A 26,038-nucleotide genomic window follows, 5' to 3' on the forward strand; every position below is an offset into this window, starting at 1 on the left:
TAGCCATAGCAGGGCTTTCAGTTTCATACATGGAACAGTGTTATGATACTTTTTTGTTTTAAGAGAGGGAGAGAGAGAGAACGCACAGAAGGGAGGGCCAGAGGCAGAGGGAGAGGGAGAGGGAGAGGGAGAGAATCTCAAGCAGACTCCCCACTGAGTGTGGAGCCCGACAACGTGGGGCTTGATCTCAGGACCCTGAGATCATGATCTGAGCCGAAATCAAGAGTCAGACGCTTAACTAGGTGCCCCTAGTATGACAATACTTTAATCTACTGTCCATATTGCAGTTTTGTCAGGTGACACACTCATGTCCTTTAGAATATTTCTTCCCTTCCAGTATAGAAGCTACTCTAGAGTCAGATATCCCACGAATAGAAAGGTGTCCTTTCTATTTAGCCTGAATTAATCTGGAACACCCCACAGCATCTTTGGGTCTTTTATGACCTTGCTGGGTTTGGACAAATCACTTTCCCCTCCTGCCAACATACATATTGGCGTTTTTCTTTCCTGCCAACATTTTTCAGCAGACCGCTCATCATGCTGTGTTTGCCTGGTGCTTCCTCATGATTAGATTGGGGATCTGCTTCTGTTGGCACACCGTGTCGGTAATATGGGGTCCGATCTGGGGGCACTCAGTGTATATCTCTCTCTCATTGGTGATGATAATTTTGATCACCAATCCAAGGTAATGTCCAAGTTCTCTGCCCTGTAGCTACTCCCCCCCCCTTACATATAATAAACAGTCTGTGGGGAGACACTTTAAGACCATCAAATATCCTGCTTTTCATTAAAATCCCCACTGGGGGGCGCCTGGGGGGCTCAGTCAGCTAACCATGGGACTCTTGATTTCAGCTCCAAGCATGGTCTCAGAGTGGTGAGATCCAGGCCTTGTGGGGCTCCAGGCTGGGTGTGTAGAACCTGCTTAAGATTCTCTCTCTCTCTCTCTCTCTTTCTCTCTCTCCCTCTGCCCCTACCCCTGCCTCTCTAAATATAAAATAAAAATAAAATCTCCACCGGTTTTAGCATTCATTGATAATTCTTGTCTGATCCAATCCTTATACTGATAGCCACAAAATGACAAGTTTCTGGGGCACCTGGATGGCTCAGTCAGTTGAGCATCCGACTCTTGATTTTGATTCAGGTCGTGATCTCAGGATCCTGGGATCAAGCCCCCCATCGGGCTCTGCACTCAGCGTGGAGCCTGCTTGACACACTCCCTCCACCCACAGACACTGATTGGCACTTGCGCTCTAGCCATTGTGAGCCTCTGTCAGTTTGCCACACCTGCCAGTACCCCTGGCTCACTCTTACGTGTTGCTCAGCCTGGGCTGCCACAAACGGTGTGCAACTCCAGGGGGCGCCGTTCGCATTGCAGCCATGCCAAGTGGAAGCTTACCCAGATTCCCCAAGCACTGATCAGGCACTCATGTCCTCTGCTCCCAAGGCTGTGTCTCCAGACCCCTATCAACCCCCTTGTCACACTAGATCGTAATTGTCTCCTTCCTCCTTTACTCCTTGGGGGTACGACCTTTTCTCTCTTGTTCTCTGCTATGCCCTGCCCAGAATATGTATTCAGCAGATGTCAGATCAGTAAAGGACTTTGGTCTCATGTTATAGTTATTTTTTTTAAAGATTGTATTTATTTATTCATGAGAGACACAGACACAGGCAGAGGGAGAAGCAGGCTCCATGCAGGGAGCCCAACCTGGGACTCGATCCTGGGTCTCCAGGATCATACCCTGGGCTGAAGGTGGCGCTAAACTGCTGAGCCACCTGGGCTGCCCTCTCATGTTAGTTAGCTAATTAGCTATATATATATATATATATACACATAGAGCGGGCTTCGCCGGTAGAGGGCAAAGTCTTTAGGACAAGAACCGCACTTAATCCATCTCTGTATCCTCTTCTCCTCCCCTTAATACTTGGCACAGGGCGTTGTGCACAGCAGGCACTCAACAAAGGTTTGCTGAATGAGTCCCCATGTGGATCGGTCGGTAAGGATACGCTCCGCACCCCGCCCCCCTTTTCCACAGAACTGCACTAAACTCTGTTTGGGTGACACCTGGGACCAGGTGGTGTACTCTTTGAACCCCTACTGCTCTGGCACAGTAGGGCCTGGTCCTGCCTGAGCACAGGAAATGTAGGTGTACGTGGTCAGGGCCATTAGGGTTCCCATTACTGTAGGTTGCCAAAACCTGAGTGAGTCTTCAAGGGTGACCGAAGGCTGTCTGGGACCCACCCTTGAGGCTCTGAAGCCTTCCTAGATGACAGTCCCTGGCTCCTCCCATGGAACTTTCCAGGAGCCCCTTGTGGAGCTGACTCTGAAAATCTTTCTGGTGCTAGGTCACTTGGATGGCACAGCGCTTGTGTCAGGTTAACACAGAAACAGGAGAAGGCCTAGGAGGTGCTGGGCTGATGACCCAGCCCTTTGAAGAGCGCAGGGCACCTCTGTTGTCTGGGGCCTGGCCTACCAATCTGGCGGAATGAACTCCGATGCCCACCAAGATCTGGACCTGGATTCCGGGCTGGTATCTTGTTCTGCAGCCCCCCGCCCCCCCACGGAGGCCCGTTGCCATGGCAGCACAGGCTCCTTTGGGGAGGCTGAGTGCTTAGCCCAGCTCAACAGCCAGAGCAACCTCTCCCAGAAGGCACTGGCTGGGGAGGCTCCCGGGAGAGCTCTTCTCAACTCCCTAGAGATGGAGTGGGGCCCCAAGAGCAGCCCCAGGAAAAAGCCCTTGTCGTAGGACTTCAGCTAGCACAGTCCTGCCTTCATACAGGAGTTTTTATCTAGTTAGAGTCTATCCTTTAGGCTTCCCTCTGTGTCAGAGATGCACCATACACCACAGCGTTTGGCTTTTTCCACTATGAAAAAAATGCACCAAGGGGCCCCAGATCCATAAGTGGAAGCCTTGAAACTTACAGCCAGGGACTAGGGGGACATGGATCCGACATAGGAACCACTAACATGAAAGTTGTCATTTTTATTTCTAAAACATATGACATTTACCATATGCCAGGCACTGTTTTAAATGCTTTGCAATCAGGGGCGCCTGGGTGGCTCAGTCGGTTGAGTGTTTGCCTTTGGCTCACGCCATGGTCCCGGGATCCTGGGATTGAGCCCTGAGTCCAGTTCCCTGTTCAACAGAGAATCTGTTTCTCTGTCTCTTTCTGCTCCTCCCCCTGCTTGTGCACTCTCTCTCTATCTCTATCTTTCTCTCTTTCTCTCCCTCTCTCTCTCAGATAAATAAAATCTTTAAAAAAAAAATAAATGCTTTGCAATCTGTTAACTCATTAATTCTCATAACGACCCTTTAAAGCAGGTCCAGTTATCATCCCCATTTTATAGTTGAAGAAACTGAGGCACAGAGAGGTAAATAACTTGCTTAAGGTCACACAGCTGATAGATGGCAGAGTTACTCCAGCCCAGGTAGTGTGACCCCAGACTCCGTTCTCTTTGCTCTTCTGTCCTGCTGCCTCCCTGGGCTTATAATCCTTATGGGGACAGAGCAGGACAAGGAGCGACCTTCCCATTTCCCCTTTTTTCTTTCTTCTGTAGGCCCTTTTATATGGATCAAGTGAGTGCAGGGGTCCAGCCTGTCCCCTAGTCACATCACAGACAGGGAGAGGGAGAAAGAGAATGAGGACAGTGCCTGGATGCTTGGATGCTTCTGAAAAAGTCAGCTCTGGCAGGGAGGCGGGGGTGGAAACTCCTGCAGTTTATTTCCCGACCCCAAATGCTGAGCTGAGTGTCCCTAGAGACTCTCCCAAGAAGAACATGGCATCGAAATCTTTCTAACCCTAGCCTCAGGCAAAAGCCACCACCAAAGAGCGGTCAGAGCTAAGCGTTGGCTTGACCCCGAACAGAAGTGTAAAGAACATGAGTACATCGGAGTAGATGACAAGTTGCTGACCGTGAGCAAGGCCTCAGTGGCCTCCGTGTATACCCAGCCCTGATAAAGTATGGCCAGAGCTGCAGGCCCCAACGGGTAGCCCGCCGGTACTCCTGTGGCAAGACCAAGCAGATGTTGCACACACCCAGGGCTGGGACGAGGGCGACACACTTTGGGCTTTCGCTGTGGAGGTTATTTCCAGGAGGTCTTCTAACCACATCCTGGCTAGAAAGAGACGTGTGTTTTCTAGTTTTTCCAAGCACATCGCATGAGGAAACCGATGACCCCGCAAAAACGCGGAGGCAGGTTAGCCCTGCCCAAGGCAGAAGGGAGTTTGTCCTTGCACGAGCTTTGACTGCGTCGTCCGCCCTTCGTGGACAAAGGTGACTCTGTGGGTGACAGCAGACACGCCCCTGTCCCCATTCGGGCCTGGCCCCAGTGCGGAGAAGTGTTTCCCGGTCGACTCTGGCCAGCTGGGCATCGGCCAATGCCTCCTGTTTCATCAAGCTGGAACCTGCTAAGGGGAGCCAAAGTAGGTTCTGGTGGCTTTGGTGATGGCAAGTGGATAAGTCAGTTTTCCGGTGTGGCATGTTTTTTTCTGGATTTTATGTTGACAGTTTAGACTCCTGCTCTGACTCCCTCCCTCCCGCACCCCCTCCGCACCCCCCCCCCCGCCCCGCCCCAGGCCACCTCCAGGCTTCCTCTCTGCCAAGCATATCCCTTCTGCTGGCAAAAGGTAATGATGGGATAGTAGGTATGACCACTACCCTTTCTGGAATGTTTCCGTGGGGCAGGCATGGAGCTCAGGGCTTTACATACATTCCCTCCCAGGCGCTCCTCTCAGACATCTCCCACGAGGAAGGCATTCTGGCTGTCTTCGTTTTACAGATGAAGAAACTCAGCCCCACAAAAATGGAACAGCTGGGAAAGTGGTGGTGGCCGACCGGAAACTGGACCACATGGTGACGAGCCCACAGCTGCTGGGCTCACATGCTTTTAACCACTCTGCTCTCCTGCCTTTCCTGAAGTTAATTTTCATTTAGCCCAATCCAATCCTATGTAGGAAGGGAAATGTGCTGCCAAAAAATCACTTGTGATATCCTAAAGCTAAATATAAAAGGCTCTTTCTTCTATTCTCTCTTGTTTGGGGCTATTCAGGCTGAGGCCTCCTCTGCGCCCCCTGCCCCCCAGGGCCTGAGGAAACAAGGGTTCGAGGGGTACATACCATTTGGGCAGACAGGAAATAAGCCCAGCTCTGCTGGCCCTGAGAGGAAGTGCTAACAGGGAAATTTAAGCTTATAAAATCAGTATGGAAATGGAAGCCTTAGACCAGGCCCTGGGACTAAAAATATGGAGAACCTCCTTCCAAAGTACTGGCCTGGGGTGGGGGTGGGGGTGGGGGTGGGGGGAGGGCACCGCCCAGGGATGAGCATTTTGCAGCTGACAGCTGAGGGTTTTGTGGGTAGAAGCTGACTTCTAGGTCCTACTGGGTCACCACGTTGGAATTCTGGGTATGTGCTTGGGGTCCAGAACACAGAATTTTCTCTATTCTCAGTTTATTCCCCCTGGGTCTGCACCTGCAGAGAGAACACTGGGCCTCTTCTTCCTCGGCTTGCTGTGCCGGTTAGTTTTGTGTGCCAACTAGGTTAAGGGATGGCCAGCTAACTGGTAAAAGATGATTTCTGGGTGTGCCTGTGAGGGGGTCTCTGGAAGAGATCAGCATGGGTAGGCTAAGGAAAGAAGATTGCCCTCACCAATGCAGGTGGGGATTATCCAATCTCTTGAAGGCCCAAAGAGAACAAAAAGATGGAGGAAAGGCAAATTTGCATTTTTTTTCTTTTGCTTGAGTTGGGACATCCATCGTCTACTGCTCTCAGACATCAATGCTTCTGGTTCTTGGGCTTCTGGACTTTGACTAGGACTTGGAACATGCCATCGGCCACATGGTTCCCAGGCCTTTAGACTTGGATGGAGTTACATCACCATTGTCCTGGGTCTCCAGCTTGCAGATGGCAGTTCTTGGGACTTCTTGGCCTTCATAATCACATGAGTCAATTCCTATAATAAATCTCTCTCTCTCTCTCTCTCTCTCTCTCTCATTGATCTATATCGATCTTCTACTGGCTCTGTTGCTCTATAGAAAACTCGAATGTACTTGCTCACCTGGATTTACCTTCCTCTTCTAAAACGTTGAGGCTGGCGACCACGAGACTTCTTTCCCAAACACCTGAGACATTCTTTTCCTCATATCACTTCCTTAGCTTCTTAATGCTGAGATGAGGAGCCAAGCAGCCTCTCTCGTCTGGCCTGCCGGTGCCTACAGCCACTCAGCCCCAGTAAGGCAGCTCCACCCTTGCCAATGCGGGCGTAGTGGGCCATCCAAACGAAGCCACCTGCCAACCTTGAAGACACTGTCTCCTTCCCTCTATCCGGATGCCCTCCCCATTCTGTGCTCACAACTCCTGCTTCTTCATCTTCAACAACTCAGGATAAAACCCACCTCCAACTACCTGCCACTGTGTCTTCCTATGTTTTTTCTATATTCAGTGAATACCAGATTGTTTCATTGTTACTACGAACAGTAACAAGGATTCCAGCTACCATTTATTGAATATTGTTTGCCCAGGCACTATCTCATTGACACATTATCTCACTGAAACCCCACAACCACCTTGTGGGGTGTGTACTGTTGATACTCTCCCCATTTTCCTGATGAGAAAACTGAGGTTAAATAGCTTGTCCTAGGACATATAGCTAAGAAGTAGTAGAGCTGGGATCTGACCCCAGGTCTCTCTGATCCCAGAGCCATCTCTGACTCAGCGTGGTCTTGCCTCCTCGCTTCCATTAGATTCAGGTCGTTAAAAGAATCTTAGGCTTTCTTCTGGATTTCCGCCTCCCAACACCCAATCCCGGGGCCCTGCATGGAGTGGGCACAGGCAAGATCCATCTACTCGCAGGAGTTCTGCTCAGCCCTTCAGGCCTGCTAGCCATCAGACCCTTCTGTTCCTCCTTGGGCCCTGCGAGGCAGATGCAAACAGCAAGGCTGCCGGAGAGCTAGGCCAGAAGCCAGCAGCCGTGCCAAGTCTGAGCAATAACCGAGGTCCCCTGGCATCAGTCAGGGCTCCGCAGCCCGCACACCCGGGCTAGGGAGGCGGGGGAAGGACTGCCACCGGCGATCCTGCTCCCGGTGGCTCTCCTGCTGGGGCATCTACAAGGGAAGCCAGCCTTTTCACATCCTCGCGTTTCTACGGTGATTGGACTTCGCCAGATGTCAGCTGCCCCCTTGTGGACTGTGCTTTTCTGACATTTGGGGAGAAGAGAAGACAATGCATGCGAGTCTCTAAAAGTCCTGGGAAATACCATTGCCCGAAAACCTTGCAGGCTCTGGGAAGCAGCCAGGGGGCCTTTCCTTGACCAGGAACCGCAGAGCCCCCTGTGAGTCTTCTGGGTCCTCCTGCCTGTCGCCTGGGGGCTCCCTGCTTTCCGGTGGTAAAGCCCACTTGGCAGGTCTTTGTCTCTTTCTTTTTTTTTTTTTTTCTTTGTCTCTTTCTGAGCTCATTCCTATCTCCCCTTTTAGTTTCCAGGCATTGCCCTGTGGTCTCCTTTTGAAAATAAAGCCCCTTGATTATCCTTTCCCCTCATCCCTTTCTCTCCATCTTTCCCGCTGCCCCAGCTGGACACCCACATCTGCTCCAGCTGAAGGGGTGTGATGGCGAGGCCTCCGACCTGTTCCTGAGGGTGGCAGCAGGCACTTTATACACATTATGCCACTGCATCTTCAGGACAACCCGGTGAAGTGGGTATTATTGGCAGAAGGGGAAATGAGGCTCAGAGATGTTAGGCAACTCATCAGAAGTCAGCCAAGCAATAATCAGCAGAGCCAGGACTCAAACTCAGGGCTCTCTGACTTCACAGTCTATACCTTTCTGAAAACCGCCACATCCACCCACTCACTTCTCCGTCAAATGTTTCTAGAGCTCTTTCTATGTGTTGGTTCCTGGTCTTGGTGCTGAGGATATAGGGATGAACAGGCCAGGCATGGCTCTGTCCTCCCTTATGGGTGCTTCCAATCTGGCGGGGGGTGGGTGTGGGTGAGTGATGTTCTTGCTTTAAGTCACTGTGTCCTTCTGGTTTCTGTTTGTTTGTCCTGACTCTCTCTTTCTCTCTTTTAAAAGATTTTATTTATTTATTTTGAGAGAGCAAGCACAAGCGAGGAGTAGTGGCAGAGTGAGAGGGAGAAGCAGGCTCTCTGCTGAGCAGGGACCCTGACATGGGGCTCCATCCCAGGACCCCGAGATCATGACCTGAGCTGAAGGCAGACATTTAGCCAACTGAGCCACCCAGGCGTCCTCTGACTTTCTGAATTTATGGGAAACTTTGGTTTCAAACCTGGCCAAATTCATTTGCTCATTTGTTGGTTCCTTCTACAAACACTCTCTGAGAGCCTACTATGTGCCAAGGACTGTGCTAGTCACTGGGCTACCATAGTGAGCCAAAGCAGAGCCCTGCTCTCTGCCCTCTGGCACTTGCAGTGCCCAACCATTCATACCTTCCTGCCTCTGCACCTTTATTTCTGCCATTCCCTCTGTCTAGATGCCCTTCCCTATGCTCCTTTACTGAAATCCAGTCCAGTCCTCAAGGCCCGACTTGAGTCTTGCCTCCACCAGCCCACAGTGATTGGCGATCGTTCCCGACTCTGAAGCCATTCAGCATTTGCCATCTGGACAACTCGAGTGTCTGGACAAGTCATTCGGCACATGTTAGACTTTCTTGCATTCTTAACTTTCACATTTGTATATGGATCCTGTCACTTGCCTTCTGTTCACATCATCACCCGGAAAACATTTTCTTTCTCCTTGAGAAGCAGTTACCAACTGGCTACTATGTATTTTAGCAATGGAAAAACTGATCAAGCCTTGTGCAGCCTCTCTGAATGAACAAAGAGGTTTCATAAATATTTTATCATTTGACTGCTACAACATGCTACACTGCCATTTTACTTTTCAACTATAAAATGTAATTTAGGGGTGCTTGGCTGGCTCAGTCCGTAGAGCATGCAACCCTTGATTCGCGGGTTGTAAGTTGGAGCACCATGTTGGGTACAGAGATTACTTTAAAAAATAATTAAAAGGGCAGCCCGGGTGGCTTAGCGGTTTAGCGCCGCCTTCAGCCCAGGGCCTGATCCTGGGGTCCTGGGATGGAATCCCACATCGGGCTCCCTGCATGGAGCCTGCTTTTCCCTCTGCCTATGTCTCTGCCTTTCTCTGTGTGTCTCTCATGAATAAATAAATAAAATATTTAAAAAATAAATAAATAAAAAAATAATAAAAATCTTTGAAGAATAAATTAAAAATAATAGTAAAATATAATATAAATTACTTAGTAGATAAATATATTCTCCTTATGAAAATGCAAACATTATAGACCTGACTCCAGTATTCTTTGAGCACCCCACCCCACTCTAGACCCCATCAGAGATGCAGGTGAGGAAACAGGCTAAAAGAAGTGACACGGTGTGCCCAAGGTCACATAGCTAGAGTGGGGGGTATTTTTCCACTTGAAATCTCTCGTTTCCATTTTTCCACGCTGCCTCCCATGAGGGGAAGCAGCTTATTTATACCTGTGCCCTTGGGGCCCAGCACAGGGCTCTGTACTGAAATGTTCCCCATCAGTAGTCTCTTCTGCAGACCTGTACCCTCCACACCAAGGCTCTGCCTCCCAGTCCCCCCCCCCCATCCCGTTAGCGAAGGTTCAAAGCAAAAACGGAGGCCATGCAGGCATCCTGCCAGGCATCTCTTCTGCCACCCCCGAGGCTCTGTGACATCAGACCCTGAGAGTCTCCCTCAGGAGTCACTATAGCGAGACCTCAGAAAGGCAAGTCAAGTGTTTGCTGGACACTCGCTCCCAGTGTGCCAGGGGCTGAGTGTGATGGGGGCAGAAACACCAGCTATGCTATTGTTGCACCGCCCAGACTTGCTCTGTGCATCCACACACTTAGGGAACCAGCCAGCACGTATCCAAGTTCTAAATTACGCCAGTGTGGAAGAAAAGTTGGGAGTCGGTCGTCGGAAGCATGAGTCTGTAGCAGTCAGAGGGGGCTTCTTGGAAGAGGTGGGGGGGCCGGAGATGGGGAGGGAGCAGCCTGCGCAGAGGGCACCGCATCCTGGGCCCGCGGGCCACAGCGGTGCAGGGCTTTCGTGCAGGGCCGTAGGGGCGCAGGGGCCTCGGGGCCGCGGGGCCGCAGGGGCGCAGGAGCGGAGGGGCGCAGGAGCGGGGAGGGGGGACGGGGCGGGGCTCAGGGGCGCAGGAGCGGAGGGGCGCGGGGCCGCAGGGGCGCAGGAGCGGGGGGGGGGCAGAGGGGCGGAGGGGCGCGGGGGCGCGGGGGCGCGGGGGCGCGGGGGCGGGGAGGGGGGACCGGGCGGGGCTCAGGGCCGCAGGGGCGCAGGAGCGGGGGGGAGGGGCGGAGGGGCGGAGGGGCGCGGGGGCGCAGGAGCGCGCCCTCTGCAGGCAGCCGCGAGGAGGCGCTTGGAGCCCGGCCGGGGCGCGGCCGCTGCGCTGGGGCTTTCTCAGCCTGCGTCTCTCATCCTGCCTGGCACTGCCAACAGCTTTCAGTCGCCACGAGGCCCATGACAGCCGTGTTTCCCCCCAAGGCCCACCCAGCCCTCCTCTCTGCCCGGTGCTCGCCCTCGGTTCCGCCCGTGGCAGGTGAGGACGTTTCCCTCCGCCACTCCCCCGTTGACAGCGGACTACCTTGCCGGCACGCTGAGAGCGCCCCCTACAAAGTGTCCCTTGAAAAAGCCGGCCTCTAAAAGGATGAGGCTGGCCCGGCAGGCCTTCCCCACTTACGTACGCACTGGGTGCCAAGCTCTATCCCAGGCACCTCGCAAACACGGATTCATTTATTCCGCACTACAGTGCTGTTCTTGACCCCATTTCACAGCTGAGCAAGCTGAGGTCCTGAGAGCTTAGTATCCTGCCCACCACCTCGCAGCTGGAAAGAGGCAGAGTCATGCTCTTAATAAAGCACTACACCGAGTGCTTCTCACGGCTGACTGACGTTGGATCAGTCCCCAAACAGGCCGATGGTTCCCAGACTGAACCATTCCCCTTCCTCAGCTCTCCTTGCTCATTTGCCAGGCACCAAACCATCCTGCGCTGCTCCCTGGCCCTCTCTAAGTGGCAGGGCCTCTGCGTCCAGCCGCAGGTGCTTTATGTGGCTTGTCAGGTGCCTCGGTTTTCTCGCCTGAGAAATGGTCATCATAGCACTCGCACCAGAAAGCTGCTGAAAGGATTGAATGAGAGAATCCAAACACAATTAGAAGAGTGCCTGGCCCACAGGAAAATGCTCAAGAAATGACTATGGGTGAGCAGTAAGAGACCAAGACCCTGGTACCCCCAGGCACTTCCCATCCACCTGAGAGAGACACACACACAGAGAAACAGAGAGACAGAGAGACAGAGATGGAAGGAGAGAGAAAGGGGGAGAAGGAGGGAAAGAACAAACTCACTCGCTTTCAGAGCAGGTCAAAGAGGGTCATGTTCATTCTAGGGTTCTGACTGCTTTCAATGACCATGCTGTCTTAGGAGCTGGGAACATCAGGCCCAGACGCAGAAGTATGTCTGGTCTAATCAGCCCTAATAGGTCACGTGGGTGTGCAGTTGGTACAGCTCTGATGGCAGCGTCCTCAGGTGCCCCAATAACATGCCTGTTCCTCTCCCCTGGAGTGGCCTGAGTCATCTTGTGTGACAATCAGTGTTCAGCATTGTCACCATCACAATCAGATACCCATCAAGTATTTACGGTATGGAGGGCTCTGTGTTAGGGGGTTATGATCAAATGGGCAGCATATGTTCCCGGGATGGTAGGAGCACCTGATGTGGACTCAGACCCGTTTTTATGCAGATTTGGGGAGGGAGGTGTCCCCAGCCCCTGGCTCTCTAGTTCTCTAGCATGGACAACATACCAGTAGTACAGGATTTCCAAACCCCTGCTGTATCCTCCCTGTAAGCCCAGGAACTGGACAAACCACAGATGCAAGTCAGGAAGGCCCCATGCCGTTTATTATTGCAGAATTGTTCCCAGGTAGCAAGAGGCTGGATGCAGCCAAAATTCACTTATGTTGATAGATAACCAAAGGAACAAATTCCACATGTCCGTCATTCCTTCCATCTTTCCTTCCTTCCTTTTTCTCTCCACTGGACATTTACTACATATTCACTATGTGTCAGGTTCTGCGCTCAGTGTCAGGAATGTAGGGAGGATCAAGACAGAGGCCCTAATGGAAACAGACAAATAAACACGTAGCTACCATACTGTGAAATAAACATTGTACTCCAATCGCTTAATGATTATTTCTTGAATACCTACTATGTGCCAGGCACTGTTCTAGGCCCAGAGGATACAACCACGAATATAGACAAAGTCACTGTGCTCACGGAACTGATACAAACCGACTACTTTAGCCATTCAAAGAAGAGGGCAGAGAGCCCGTGTGATGGAGTCTGGGGAAGGCTCGAGGAGGACAAGGATGTGTGATCTCAGCTGCGTCTTGAAGGATGGTGTCCTGGCCAAGAGGCAGGCTGGGGCAGGGGTTGGGGGGGGTAGTAATAGTACCACAAAGCCTGGAAACCTGAAAGTGGATGGACAGTGTGACCAGCAAATGCAAGTGGCTTGGTTTGGGACTGCAAAGCATGCACAGAAAGCGTAGTAGAATGAGAGGTGCACAGGACTGTCTCTCCAGGTAAGGTGCAATCAGGGAAAATAGACCTAGGCCCAGCCAGGTCTCCGCAGTTTTCTGGGATCCAACCCTGGCGAGAGGCGAGGGGGCGCCAAACACCACCTGGCCATGTGCTTGTGTTATTCGGTTTGGCCTACCCAAGGGCCCCATATTTTGAGCCTCCAGGACTGCAATCTTACAGGGGCTCAGCTTTCTTTGCTAAGAGCCTTCATTTAGAAGGAGGGTCTGTCCTGAAAAAGTTGATAAAACTTGAATAAAGTAAAATTTTACACTAGAGCTTTAGGTGCCAGTGATTTTTTTTTTTACAACAATAATTCTTAAATTGGCTACAAAGAGAAAATAACCCATCCTCTAAAAATGGATTCTGTAAACCATACTTTGGTTATTACAATTTCTCTTTCATATTTGTCAAGTGGATTCTGTCTTTTGTTATTGAAACTAGCTGGCTTTCATATTTTAATATGTTTTGTGACCCTCATAAAGAGTTGGACAGGATCACCTTGCAGTGCTCTTGGAAACTCTGTCAAGTCAGACAGCTCAAAGTGCATTATCTTGGCCTGGGCAAGCCTCAGTCTTGTCAGCTGTGAAATAGAATTAATTGGAATTCCTATCTCTCAGGCCTGTTAGGGGACCAGGAGAGTTCCTCCATGTCCTGAGAAGTACTTGGCACAACATCGGACGTAGAAGGGGTCCAATTGCTCTTATCTTGATTCTAGTTTAAAAGTCACTGGTACTTGTTTGCATCAGTTGTTTAATCACAAGAAACAGGCTTTGCTTCATCCAATCTGTCTGGCTCTGGAAACTCTGAAAAGGGCCACAAGCCCCTAGTAGGAGAACTAAGAAATGATACCGTAACTCCAACAAGAAAAGCTGATTTCCAGTCTTCCTGGTGGACGGACCAAGGCACTAGCCCACAATGAGGTATGATGTGATCCAAGACACACAGAGAAGCACGGGGCTGAAGTGGAATGATGATGTCGGTTGGCCAGATTTCTATCTAATCTGCTTTCTATCCTAATTGCCAAATGGCATGCTTTTACCTAGTGGCCCACGCACCTGCCTTTACCCCCTGACCTTCACTTCTGGGACAAATCGACCCCAAGTCTCCATTTTTATAATAAATGCACTCCTGAGCTCCGAGTTTCATTGAAAAAGTGAAAAGAGATCCTTCTGCTTTCAAAGGTCTTAGTAAGTCACCTCTTTCCAGCAGCTTCTTTCCCTGGGGAGTGAAGTCACAGGGTTGGGAAATCAGGCTGGGACCCCATGGATTCCCTGAAATACTATAAGAGCCAAGGCTGCTTGGTAATCACACAGTACCCAGTGGGCCGGCAGTGAGTGGGGTCTGGGTGTGAGGCAGGAGGAATTTTTTTTTTTTTTGGCCTTTGCTCCCCTTCATAATCATTGTTGTAAAAGAAGTGCTTTGAGTTAGAGCTCAGAATTATCACTATAACCTCGTGTTCCAGTTCAGTCCAGTTCAAAAGTATCCCTTTCTTTATAATTGTGTGTGTGTGTGTGTGTGTGAATGTGATTCACTTTCTGTAAGTACCTGTGGCATTTTCTTGAGACTATTTTAGAAAATCTGGAAGGCAGGGATAAATCCCATGAGTAAAATGAAAATAATGTAAAGCAGCACTTTTCTAAGTGCTTTACACATATTAACCCTTTTAATATCTTCTTGTGGGGTAGATACTCTAGGTATCCACATATGCCAGATGGGGAAACTGAGGCACAAGGCAGTTGAATTGGCTGGTTGTCACCTGAGAAAGTTTGGTGTTTGAAAATGACACCTCAAAAAAAAAATGACACCTCTAGCTCGAGAGTCCCACAAGCGAGTCCTGAGTGCGAAAGTGGGGAACAGTGGGGAGATCGGAGTCCCCAGCTTGGGTGAGGTCTCTGCCCCGATGCACAGGGCTGGCCCTGAATCCCTTCCTCTACCCCAACTCCACCAGCAGGAGTAGGTCCAGGTTTTGTGGCAACTCCAGCTTATATAATTTTGGAACCCTCTTTTCAAAAACACGAGCATACCTTACTTTTTTGAACATTTGACAAAACCACATGACCAAATGAATACGTTGCTATGGTGCCTTCCAGGGCTAGGAAGGGGACCGGGCAAGGGGTGGCTCTGAAGCCAAAGTGTCATTAGCTTCGCTGTGCATCTGCCTCCGGCCAGCCATGAGACGTCTCTGCTCCTGGCCCAGCAGGCCACTGGAATCTCCTTTTGACAGAAGACTTTTCCCTTTCACTCCCAAACGCGGGGCCCTGGGAAATCTGTCTGTAAACAGTGAAGTACAGACTTTGCTCTGGCTTGTTTTTGCAGCCACAACCATCTCCAATTTGGGAGTGAAAACATTAGAGTCGGTGAAATATGTCGTATGATCAAATGTGGCACGTTCTCTTAAATCTCGACCATGCCACATCTTCTGCCTGCGTTGCAAAAGTGACCCAAGGAAATGAAATCCCAGAATGAACGTTCGACCATCAAAATCGGACCTCTCTTCCACTGTCCCCTTCTTTGACAGTCATGGAAAAGCCATGGATTCATAGACTCTTTTAATTTAACTCAGTTTTGTCTCTGAAGAGGGTCCAGTAAAAACAACCGTTCAATCTGTCACTTGAACATTGTTTATATTTGTTGCCAGGATACCAAAGGCTCTTTTAAGCCTTTGGCTAAGAAGAGCACCATGCATCTGAACTTGTTCACCTGCACATAAAGCAAATAATGGCTGAAATGATGGGAAAGCTCCTCCAAACATTTTAAGTGGAACACAAGGCATTTTTTTTGTGTCCAGAAATTGCCACATCCAGTATTTGTTGTTCAAATAAATCTCCACCTGCATACCAAAGTGCACATTATACATAATAAGATCGGGCTTTGAAAAGACAGATGTTAATTATTTGGAGGTAAATCAGGTCACCTTTGACCCAAACTCTGAGCTGTAATTTTGTTGCTCAGCTTCTTGGTCCCGAAATTAATGTAAATCTTTACATTTGTAATTTTACTTGCCAACGCCAACCCACCCACGCAGTCTGCAAATGACTGCTCTGAGTCAGAGACTATTCACTTACAACTGTGTTAGATATTTAAAAATGTTCTCTGGAAGGATTAAATCACCTAATCCTAGTCTTTTCACCGATTCGGCTTTATGTAAAAATGATGGAGCTCGAGAACATCTGAAACTGGAAGGGACTTTACAGGAGAAACCAAAGCTCTGATGTTAGAAGTGGCTTGCCCCCAGGTCGCTCAGCAACCAAAGCTAAAACCTGAAAGGAAAGCACTGGTTTGGGGTTTTAACAGAGGGTCACACTTAGAAATAAATCCTTGCTCAGAGTCCAGAGGCTACCCCTTCCACAATGCTCCTGCCTCTGACAGCATCTGTGAGTCCCGGTATACCCCACAATCTGACACTGGTCTGAAAGAACCATGCCATTTTGAATCCAAGCAGTCAGAATATGATTCCGATAAAAATAAATCAAGTCCTATTACAATACCCGTCAATTTTGGAGGGAATAGATTTACCAGAAACTGTTCATATGGTTACTTTTGAGGAGAGGCACGGGGGACAGGAGAGGGAGGACGGAGATTTGCTTTCTGTCTTGTATCTTTCCTCTACTCTTTGATTTTGATTACCATGTAGAGATAATAATTGTGTTATAAATCTTAAAAGAAAAACAACTCACCAAATCAGAAATGCTATACCTGCAAACTTCACAGGAGAAATGAAATTTATCCCAGTAACACTGACACTTGAAAATCCGTTACCCGGTACGGCAGGACTTTTAAAAAATTTCTACCAAAGTATCCATGATGGCAGAGGAGCTGAATAGGTTCCCCCGGGGGTCTGGGGATAGTGCCAGCAATGGTCCTCTGTACACAAGAACTCTCTTTGCAGCTTATGTTTTTAAAATGCATTCAAATTGTGCAAGAGACTCTCTAACATATCTGCATCTCTTTTCATACAAAAATAATGGCTTAAATGACTTACCATCCACGAAAACTGCCCCTGTGGGGAGACACCCCTGGTTTCTTTCTCCGGCGGTCCGGAGCACCCGCAGCACACCGCCTCCAGTGACTGAGTGGAGAGGCCCCTGGAATGGAAAGCGCGGCTGTGCGCGAGCTGACCTGTATTCTGGCTCTCTCACCTGGAATCAGGCTTCACGGATTCTGTTATGCATTGAATAGTAACAAAACAACGGCATAAATTAGGGTGTTGCTAAGATTGTGTACCATCAATGTTCGCATGAACATAATGGACATAATGAATTCTATAGCACTATCCTGCACAGCTTGGAGAGATTAAAACCACTTTGTCTTTAAATTAAATTTCAAAAATCATTGAACAACAAGAATAGAAAGAACAACAACAAAAAACCCCTCATCAATGTCAGCCACCCAATTGTAGGATGCACCACTTCTTGCTTTCTGATCATTAATGCCTGGTCCCAGGTTTATTTTAATAGCTATCAGATCAGTGAGCCCACATCTATCGTAATAACCGGAGAGGGGGTTTGGGTTCCATTGTGTTGTGGTTGGCGGCCCTAAGAGGAGAGCCCCTTATCCCTTTCCAGGATCAAATATACAACTGAAAAATACCTAAGCTGAAGTTTATTTTATATAAATGTGACACAGTATGTCTAGTCTGTTGCAGAAAAAAGAAAAGTAGGCTTGAATTCATTCTCTTTTTCAAATTGAAGTATAGTCGGCATACAATATTATGTTAGTTTCAGGACAACAACTGAGCGATTTGACGATTCTGTACATTACGCAATGCTCACCAGGATAACCGTAGTCTCCCATCTGTCACCATACATGGTTATTATGATATTATTGACTATATTCCCTATGCTGGACTTTACATCCCTGTGACTTAATTATTTTATAACTGGAAGTTAGTATCTCTTAATCCTTTTTGCTTATTTTGCCCATCCCCCCACCCTGCTCCCCTCTGGCAACCACCAGTTTGGTCTCTGTATTTGAGATTGTTTCTGTTTGTGTGTCTGTTGGCTTGTTTTTTTGTTTTTAGATTCTACCTAGAAATGAAATCATATGGTACTTGGCTTTCTCTGATTTCTTTTATTTAGCACATTACCCTTCAGGTCCATCTGTGTTGTCACAAATAGCAAGATCTCATTCTTTTCTATGGCTGAGTAATATTCCATTATATATACCACATCTTCTTTATCCATTCATCTATCAGTAGGCACTTGGTTGCTTCCATATCTTGGCTGTTGTAAATAATGCTGCAGTGAACAGGGGTGCATATGTGTTTTTTGAATTGGTGTTTTCAGTTTGTTTGGGTAAATACCCAGTCGTGAAATTACTGGATCTTATGGCATTTTTATTTTTATGTTTCTGAGAAACATCCATACTGTTTTCCATAGTGGCTGCACCAATTTACATTCCCACCAACAGGGCAAGAGGCTTCCCTTTTCTCCACATCTTTGCCAATGCTTGTTATCTCTTGTCTTTTTGATAGTAACCATTCTAACAGGTGTGAGGGAGGACATCTCATTGTGGGCTTAATTTGCATTTCCCCTACGATGAATGATGTTGATCATCTTTTCATGTGTCTGTTGGCTGAATTCATTCTTATGTAGTGCTCTGCTTAGGCAAATCTTCATTCAACAAAATGGAGCATAATTGTGAAAAATCCACATTGGAATGCTTGCTTACTGGATGCCAGATGCCATGCTTGTTCTACATGCTTTATATTACTTAATCCTCACTCACAACACCCCTAGGAAATATGTTTAGCACCATTATATGCCCATTTTATGAATGAGGAAACTGAGACTCGAGAGACTGATTTGCCCAAGGTCATACAGCTAAGTAAACAGCAGAGCCAGGATCCAAATTGAAGTACTTCTTTTTTTAAAAAAAAAATTTAACACATTTATATATGTATGTATGTAAGCTCTACACCCAAGGTGGGGCTTGAACTCAGCTCTGAGATCAAGAGTCACATGCTCTATGGGCTGAACCAGCCAAACACCCCTTAAATCCAAGCACTTCTGATTCTGGAGCCCCTGAAACCTTCACTGCCTCCTAACAATGATCAGTTACCACTTACAGAGTCTTTATTACATATGTTCTATGGTAGGTGCTTTACAAAATTATTTAATTCTTGCAACAAACTTCTGAGGCAGGCCTTATTATCCTGATTTTATAGATTAAGAAAATCAAGGCTTAGAGAAATCAAATAACTTGCTTAAAAGCACAACCAAACAGCAGAGTCCAGGCTTCTCTGATACCACAACACAGCTTTCGTTTTTTAAAAGCTTTTTAGAGATCTTTAACATCTAAAAATGGTATATATTTCAGGTCTACAACTTGAAGTCTTGATATAAGTGTACATTGTGAAGTGTTCTTAACTAGAGCCATACTGAGATCCTGGTGCTTAGCCAGGGGGTGTGCAACGAGCACCTCCCTTAGGTTCCCTTGGTGTTGACTCCCCACCAGGCAGACCCTCCCTGCCCGTGAGCTGCACTTAAACATGCCAGAGTGGGTGCTGTTCCTCAGCAATGGGTTTCACCTGGACTCACGGATCACCCATCATTCTACTTCCAGGGTTACTTCTTGACAGCCATGGCTTTGTTCTTCAAACCTCAGGTTACAGGCGAAATCCACTGAATTTCTGGGGCCTCGCCAGGAGCTACAGAAACTGTAAACCACTTCTCATGTGGATCCCGGGTAAGGGCTTATCCAAAAGAAATAAATGTCCTCCACTGACCAGGCTTATTAGCATGTCTGACAAAACACAGCAGTGGCTACATTTCCTCTTCTTTATGGAATGAGTTTTGAGGTGGTGGCAGTTGTCTCGCTCCCTCTGTAATCTTGGCCAGCACTGCAAAACAGTGCCAGCTCTAATCCTCTACTTTGAATGGGATTAAAATGGCATGGGCCAGGTAAAAAATGAATGAGGGAAGGCAATTGGATGAAATGTTGCTATTATTACCTTATATTTTATTATTTTTTCCTCTTTAGATAAAATCCATACAACCATCATTTTAAAGTAAACAATTTAGTTTACATTTCCTGATTAATAATCACAGGACCTGGAAAGGTGGGTACATAGTCCTTTTTGGAGAAAGCTCAGTTATGATCCTCCACAGGCAATGGACTTGTGGTTTTGGATACACTGGGCCAGAATTTCCTTTTGCTATTTTTTGTAAGAAAATATTTATTAAAAAAAATTTATTTATTCAAGAGACAGAGAGAGAGAGAGGCAGAGACATAGGCAGAGGAAGAAGCAGGTTCCATGCAGGGAGCCTGATGTGGGACTCAATCTCAGGACCCCAGGATCACCACCTGAGCCAAAGGCAGATGCTCAACTACTGAGCCACCCAGGTGTCCCTCCTCTTGCTATTGTATTGGAATATTGATGGGTCACACAAGCAAGGTATTCTTTGAGAAGTGAAGGGCTAAGAGACTGGTTTGAAAAGAAAGCTCTCTACCTCAGGAGGTACTATAGCATTTATTAAACATGTAACATTTACTCAAATGTAGCACTCGCTTGAATATGTAAATTAAGTCAGAAACAAAATATACTTCAGATATTTTTTATTTCTTCAAATTTATTTATCAGGAGTGACTGAAATAAAAAATATAATTGAGTCCCATCATCATGGAAATGGCTTTAAGAGAAAACTGGTCAGATGAATATTATTGCTTCCCATTTTCAACCAGTAAATAGTTGCCATTGATAAACAGACAGCCAGCAGTCTGTCAAGAATGCTCAAGATATGTTATATAATACAACATGCCTGTTCACAGGGGGAAAAACTAGGAAATAACTTATGTGAACTTCTTGATTTCATCATACAATACAAGCACAAAAGCACCACCCATGCCTCTGAGAACATTGGACCATGCCCCCTTGAAAAAAGCTTTGCCTCCTTCATCACGGGCAATCTTCCTCCAGCAGTCGAGCGTGCCTGTGTACATGATGTCAGCTGCAAAGAATAAAGACACGGAGTTGGTGACCAAAGGCTGAGGAGAGTCCCAGGATTTACTAAACTGGAGCCCCGCCTCCAAGAATGAATGGTAGTTCTAGGAAACCCAACATTTTGCACATTTCATGTGGGCGATCCTGAAATATTAATGGAGTGAATAGAGAACAATGGGGCTATGTATGTAGACTACTTATTGGTTTTAACCTCTATTATCATTTAAGCACCCTCATTCATAGGCATCCAAAGGGCCCACAGAGGGGCGGACACAATCAACCCCATTCTGGCCATTAGAACAGACTGCATTTTTAAAGTCAGGCATCACTAGCTTGTGGCCACAGCCTGTCAAGGGCCGCATCTTTATCTTTTTGCTCAAGTGGAACTTACTTCCTTTGCGCCCTGACTGCATCATCATCCGGCGACGAACAGTGTCAAATGGGTAGGAAGTCAACCCAGCCACTGCTGTGACGGATTGTGCGATCATCCAGCTGATGAAAATGTGAGTATTCTTGGGATCTGGAAGCATTCCTGAGGACAGGAAAGAAGATGCTTTTACTAGAAAGCAGAGTTTCAGTGGCTTGTTGATTTCTACACCCCATCCCCATCCCCACATCTCATCTGTACACTAAGTTTGCACTAGGTGACCATGACTTCCTACAGCAATTACAGAAAATCTGTGACTCTGGAAAATGAGAATGGTATTAATGATCTTTTAGATGAAAGAAACACAGCTTCGAAGCACATGGCAAGCTTACCCTTTGCAGTGTCATAGATACCGAAGTAGGCAGCTCGGTAGATGATAATACCCTGCACAGATACGTTAAAGCCTTGGTACAGGCCCCTAATCCCATCAGACTTGTAGATCTTAACCAGGCAGTCACCGAGCCCTCTGAATTCTCTTTCAGCTCCAGCTTTGCCCACATCAGCTGCTAGACGGGTTCGGGCAAAATCGAGAGGATACACAAAACACAAGGATGTGGCCCCAGCGGCGCCACCTGACGCCAGGTTCCCTGCAAAGTAGCGCCAAAACTGGGTTCTCTTGTCCACACCACCCAGGAAAATCTGCTTGTATTTATCTTTGAAGGCGAAGTTGAGAGCCTGGGTGGGGAAGTATCTGATGACATTGGCCAGGTTACCACGCCAGAAGGACAGGACTCCCTGCTCCTTGGGAATACGAACCACGCAGTCTATAATGCCCTTGTATTGCTTATCTGCAGTGATTTGCTTGCTGGCGTGCTGCACCTGAGAGACAAGAAGGAGGCCAACAGGGAGATTTACAACCACGGAGAAGGGGAAAAAGGAAGAGTATTATCCTGTCTCGCTGACCGCGCTTTAAGGTTTGCTACTTCCCGAATCTAATCTTCTAGATCCTAACCCTCTGAGGCCATCACCGAGGAAGTGCTCAGCACCCTTAGAAGGCATTAAGCCTCCGCCCCTTCGGGTGGGGAGGGGGCACGCTGGGGCGGACCCGTGACCTTTAGACCTGGGAGAAAGGTCATTACCTCAGGACCAGGTTCAGAGGCACCTGGGCCTGTCCCACGTAGGGCGCGGCCACCGAGGTGACCGTGTCCTAGGCCTCGGGTCCCGGGAGCTGCTTCCCTCCGGCTCCGCCCCTGCTCTCTCCTAGAGGTGACCCGCGGGCCACCACCCCTGCGCCCGTGCGGGCGCGCCCTCTAGAGCCGGAGCGGGCGAGAGCGCGACGCAGGGAGGCGGGCGGCGGGGACGCGCCGGCGGCTGCGCGGGGGCGGACGCAGCAGGCACACGCGCTTCCCGGCGCCGGCTTCCGGCCCCGCGTGGGGAGAGCGCGGCCGCCGGCAGCGCGGCCCCTCGACCTGCCGCATGGCCTCCGCGAGCCCGTTATCCCCTTGCCGCGACCTTGAGGCCTTCCGCACGGCCGGGCGTCCCTCCCTCCAGCACCTGCTTCCAGGCTTCGCCCTTGCCCTCCGCGCCCCGGGAAGACGGCCACTGCCGGGCCGCCCCCTCCCAGCTCGCGGTCCCCGGGATGCCAAGGCCCTGGGCCCCCTCGCCTCCCTGCGCCCCGACCCCGTCGTAGCTCCAGAAGTTCGGGTCACTAAAGCGCCTCCCTCGACTTGGCCTTTCGGCCCGCCTCCTCCGCCACCCCTGCCCGCACCGGGCCGCTTGCCGCCCGTCAGGCCGAAGAGTTGGCCCCCCTCCAGCCCCGGAACAGAGGCTTTCCGCGCGCCCCCTCCCCCACTTCCTGGGTCGGACTCTCCAGTCCCGGGACGTACCTGCAGCAGCAGCTTGACCCGCTCGATGGGCGCGACCGCCGTCTTGGAGATGGCAGCGGCCACTCCACCCGCCAGGAAGTCCTTGGCGAAGGACACAGCGGCATCTGTCATATTGAAAGGAACGAGCCGGGCGCCTGCGGGACTGCGGTAGGAACCGGCTGGGACTCCGGGACTCTGGGGCGGAGCGACACAAATGGCCGATTTATATAGGGCGAGCCGGCGCCCGGGCGGCCGGCGTCGGGGGCGGGCCGGGGCGGGCCGGGGCGGGCGCCGAGCCCCAGCGCGCGGGCCGGCGGGTGGCTGAGTGGCTCGGCGCGCGGGGGGCGGAGCCGTGAGTCGGGCCGGGGCCGCCCTCCGCGCCCGCCGCCTGCCGTGGCACCTGACCTGGCCCCGGGGACCGGCGGCCCCAGGGGATACCCGGGCCCGGCAGCTGGGCTCCGGGAGAGCCCTGCGAGTGGGGAGGGCGGGTGAGGTCCCGGCGTGCCCGCCTAGAGACCTCTGCAGTATTTAAGGGGACGCCGACAAAATCTCGGCAACTAACAGAAATAATATTTAATGCAGTGTCTCTAAAAAGGATGTGGGCAGACTACGCCGGTCGCCTGTTTCTGTCAATTAAGTTGAATTGGAGCCCCAGGGTTGGGAGTAGGGTGAGGCCGTAGAGGCAGGGTCCTGCCAGTGCAGGGTGCGATCCTGTATTTTAAATTTTGAGAATTTGCTCATCATGGAGTTTTGCCATACTTTTTGACTTTTTAAAAATGGTGCACTAAAAATGGTCTGCTTTGATGACTGAGTTGTTTGGCACCTCTTTGGTGCCCCTCATTCTTTTCACTCTAGACCTGGCACTGCTCTGGAGCTTCCCCGGTGAAGCCAGAGGAAATTGAGGGAACAGCAGAGTTGGGACACTGTCAGCGTGCCCCAGACTCTGGTTTGCAAAAACTAACGCAAATCTTACCCGAAATTGGCGGAGGAGAGTCCAGAGGACTCGGCTGGGGGTGGGAAAAGTATTTTAGCCATAAGCCAAATAAAGAGGTTGTACCAGGAAGGTTAAGAGGCTGTGTGAACCAGGTTGGCATTTAGCTCCTTGGACGCAAAGTAAAGTGCTCTTGGATTGAGTAGCTCCTGAACTCCAGAAGCTTTTAGAGGAATCAATAGAATTTGATTGACAGCCATTGTGTCAATGGACAAGTGCTTAGTGAGCCCCTTAATCCCTGCAGTGGGTAAGCATTTGCCAGACAAGTCCTTAAAAACCTACTTGCCAGCTTGAGTGCACTCTCTTGGGTTCAGAACAGTAGCTGGGAATGTAATCACATATCATATATCTAAGTAATCACAACAGTGTTTATGGAAAATGAGGATACTGTTGCAGACTGCAACTGCTGCGGATGGGGAAGTGCCCAGCACACTGAAGACACGCAGGCGTATTCCTCCCTTTCCTTTTCTGCCTTTTCCCACCTTCTCCGGATCTGCCCATGGAAAGGCCCAATTCTAGGGTTCCTCTAGGAACATCAGGTCCTTCATTTAATGATACTTTGCATTTTGTAAGTCTTCCCAGGAATCTGAAGTGGTGAGCACACGCTGAGAGAGTTGAAAGAAGAGCAGTCTTGAATCCAGCTTTGCTGATCCTGGGTGAAATCTTGACCTGTGATCATGAGAAGCGGCTCTGTTTCTCATTAGTTGATTAGAACGGTGATGCAGCTGGATACAGAAATGACCTTGCTGTAGAGTTTCGGTGATGAAGTATATTCTCTGAAAGTGATAGTGAGTCCTCTTACCTTTACTGGTGAGAGAATTAACAGCCGAAACAAAACTCTATGGAGCATTTTATTTAGAGGGAGGTGGTTTTTTGTTTAATTTTATTTATTTATTTATGATAGTCAGAGAGAGAGAGAGAGAGAGAGAGAGAGAGAGGCAGAGACACAGGCAGAGGGATAAGCAGGCTCCATGCACCAGGAGCCCGATGTGGGATTTGATCCTGGGTCTCCAGGATCGCGCCCCAGGCCAAAGGCAGGCACCAAACCACTGCGCCACCCAGGGATCCCAAGAGAGGTGGTTTTTATTTTTTTTTATTTTTTCTTTTTTTTAAATGTTTATTTATTTATGATAGTCACAGAGAGAGAAAGAGAGAGAGAGAGAGAGAGAGGCAGAGACACAGGCAGAGGGAGAAGCAGGCTCCATGCACCGGAAGCCCGATGTGGGATTCGATCCCGGGTCTCCAGGATCGCGCCCTGGGCCAAAGGCAGGCGCCAAACCCCTGCGCCACCCGGGGATCCCGAGAGGTGGTTTTTAGAATGCATTTCAAACTACAATTCAGGGATGCCTTGGTGGCTCAGTGATTGAGCTTCTACCTTCTTTCTGCTCAGGGTGTGATCCTGAGGTCCTGGGATCAAGTTCCATATGGAGCCTCCTTCTCCCTCTGCCTGTGTCTCTGCCTCTCTCTCTCTCTGTCACTCATGAATAAATAAATAAAATCTTAAAAAAAAGAAGCTACAATTCAGAACCTTTCCAGTTTGAACTCTTGGCATTCTGATTAATGCATTTTTATTGAAAAATTAAATTACTCTATGATACCCCTCACCAGTCACTTAGGTGCCCTTCTTCTGTCTTACACTGGCCACATCTGCTATTCCCTTTGAGCATGATGTCCCTACTGTTTTCTTTTTTAAGATTTTATTTATTTATTCATGAGAGACACACAGAGAGAGGCAGAGACACAGGCAGAAGGAGGAGCAGGCGCCCTGTGGGGAACCCAATATGTGACTCAATCCCAGGACCCTGGAATCACAACCTGAGCCAAAGGCAGAGGCTCAATCATTGAGCCACCCAGGTGCCCCTTCCTACTGCTTTCTTTTATTTTTTTAAAGATTTATTTATTTATTCATGAGAGACACAGAGAGGCAGAGACATAGAGGGAGAAGCAGGCTCCTCGCAGGGAGCCCGATGCGGGGCTCGATCCTGGATCCCGGGATCATGACCTGAGCCAAAGGCAGACAGATGCTCAACCACTGAGCCACCCAGGGGTCCCTCCCTACTGCTTTCTATTCCAAAACTCTTTTGCTGTTTCAAGCACTTTCACATTTACTGTTCTGTCAGATTTCTGTCTTACCGCAAAAAGATGATCAAATAATGTCATAGAATTCGTCCCTTTTCAGTCTTTGGGTGCCTAAGTGTAGTTTTATTGAAGATGATATAAAAGGTCATTTCAAAGCAGCTTCAT

At 49.2% G+C, this 26,038-nt stretch overlaps 1 protein-coding gene across 1 annotated transcript; it reads right to left on the minus strand.

Moving 5' to 3' along the window:
* Positions 1 to 20,169: 20,169 nt before the first annotated feature.
* Positions 20,170 to 23,052, minus strand: SLC25A5 (solute carrier family 25 member 5). The gene is made up of 4 exons (XM_072816409.1): positions 22,825 to 23,052; positions 21,331 to 21,817; positions 20,963 to 21,103; positions 20,170 to 20,578 (listed from the first exon to the last, which is right to left on the minus strand). The coding sequence occupies exons 1-4, from the start codon at positions 22,933 to 22,935 to the stop codon at positions 20,421 to 20,423; spliced, it is 897 nt and encodes a 298-aa protein (XP_072672510.1). The 5' UTR covers positions 22,936 to 23,052; the 3' UTR covers positions 20,170 to 20,420.
* Between the last annotated feature and the right edge of the window lie 2,986 nt (positions 23,053 to 26,038).

The sequence above is a fragment of the Canis lupus genome, chromosome X, assembly GCF_048164855.1.
Source record: "Canis lupus baileyi chromosome X, mCanLup2.hap1, whole genome shotgun sequence".
NCBI classification, from domain to species: domain Eukaryota; kingdom Metazoa; phylum Chordata; class Mammalia; order Carnivora; family Canidae; genus Canis; species Canis lupus.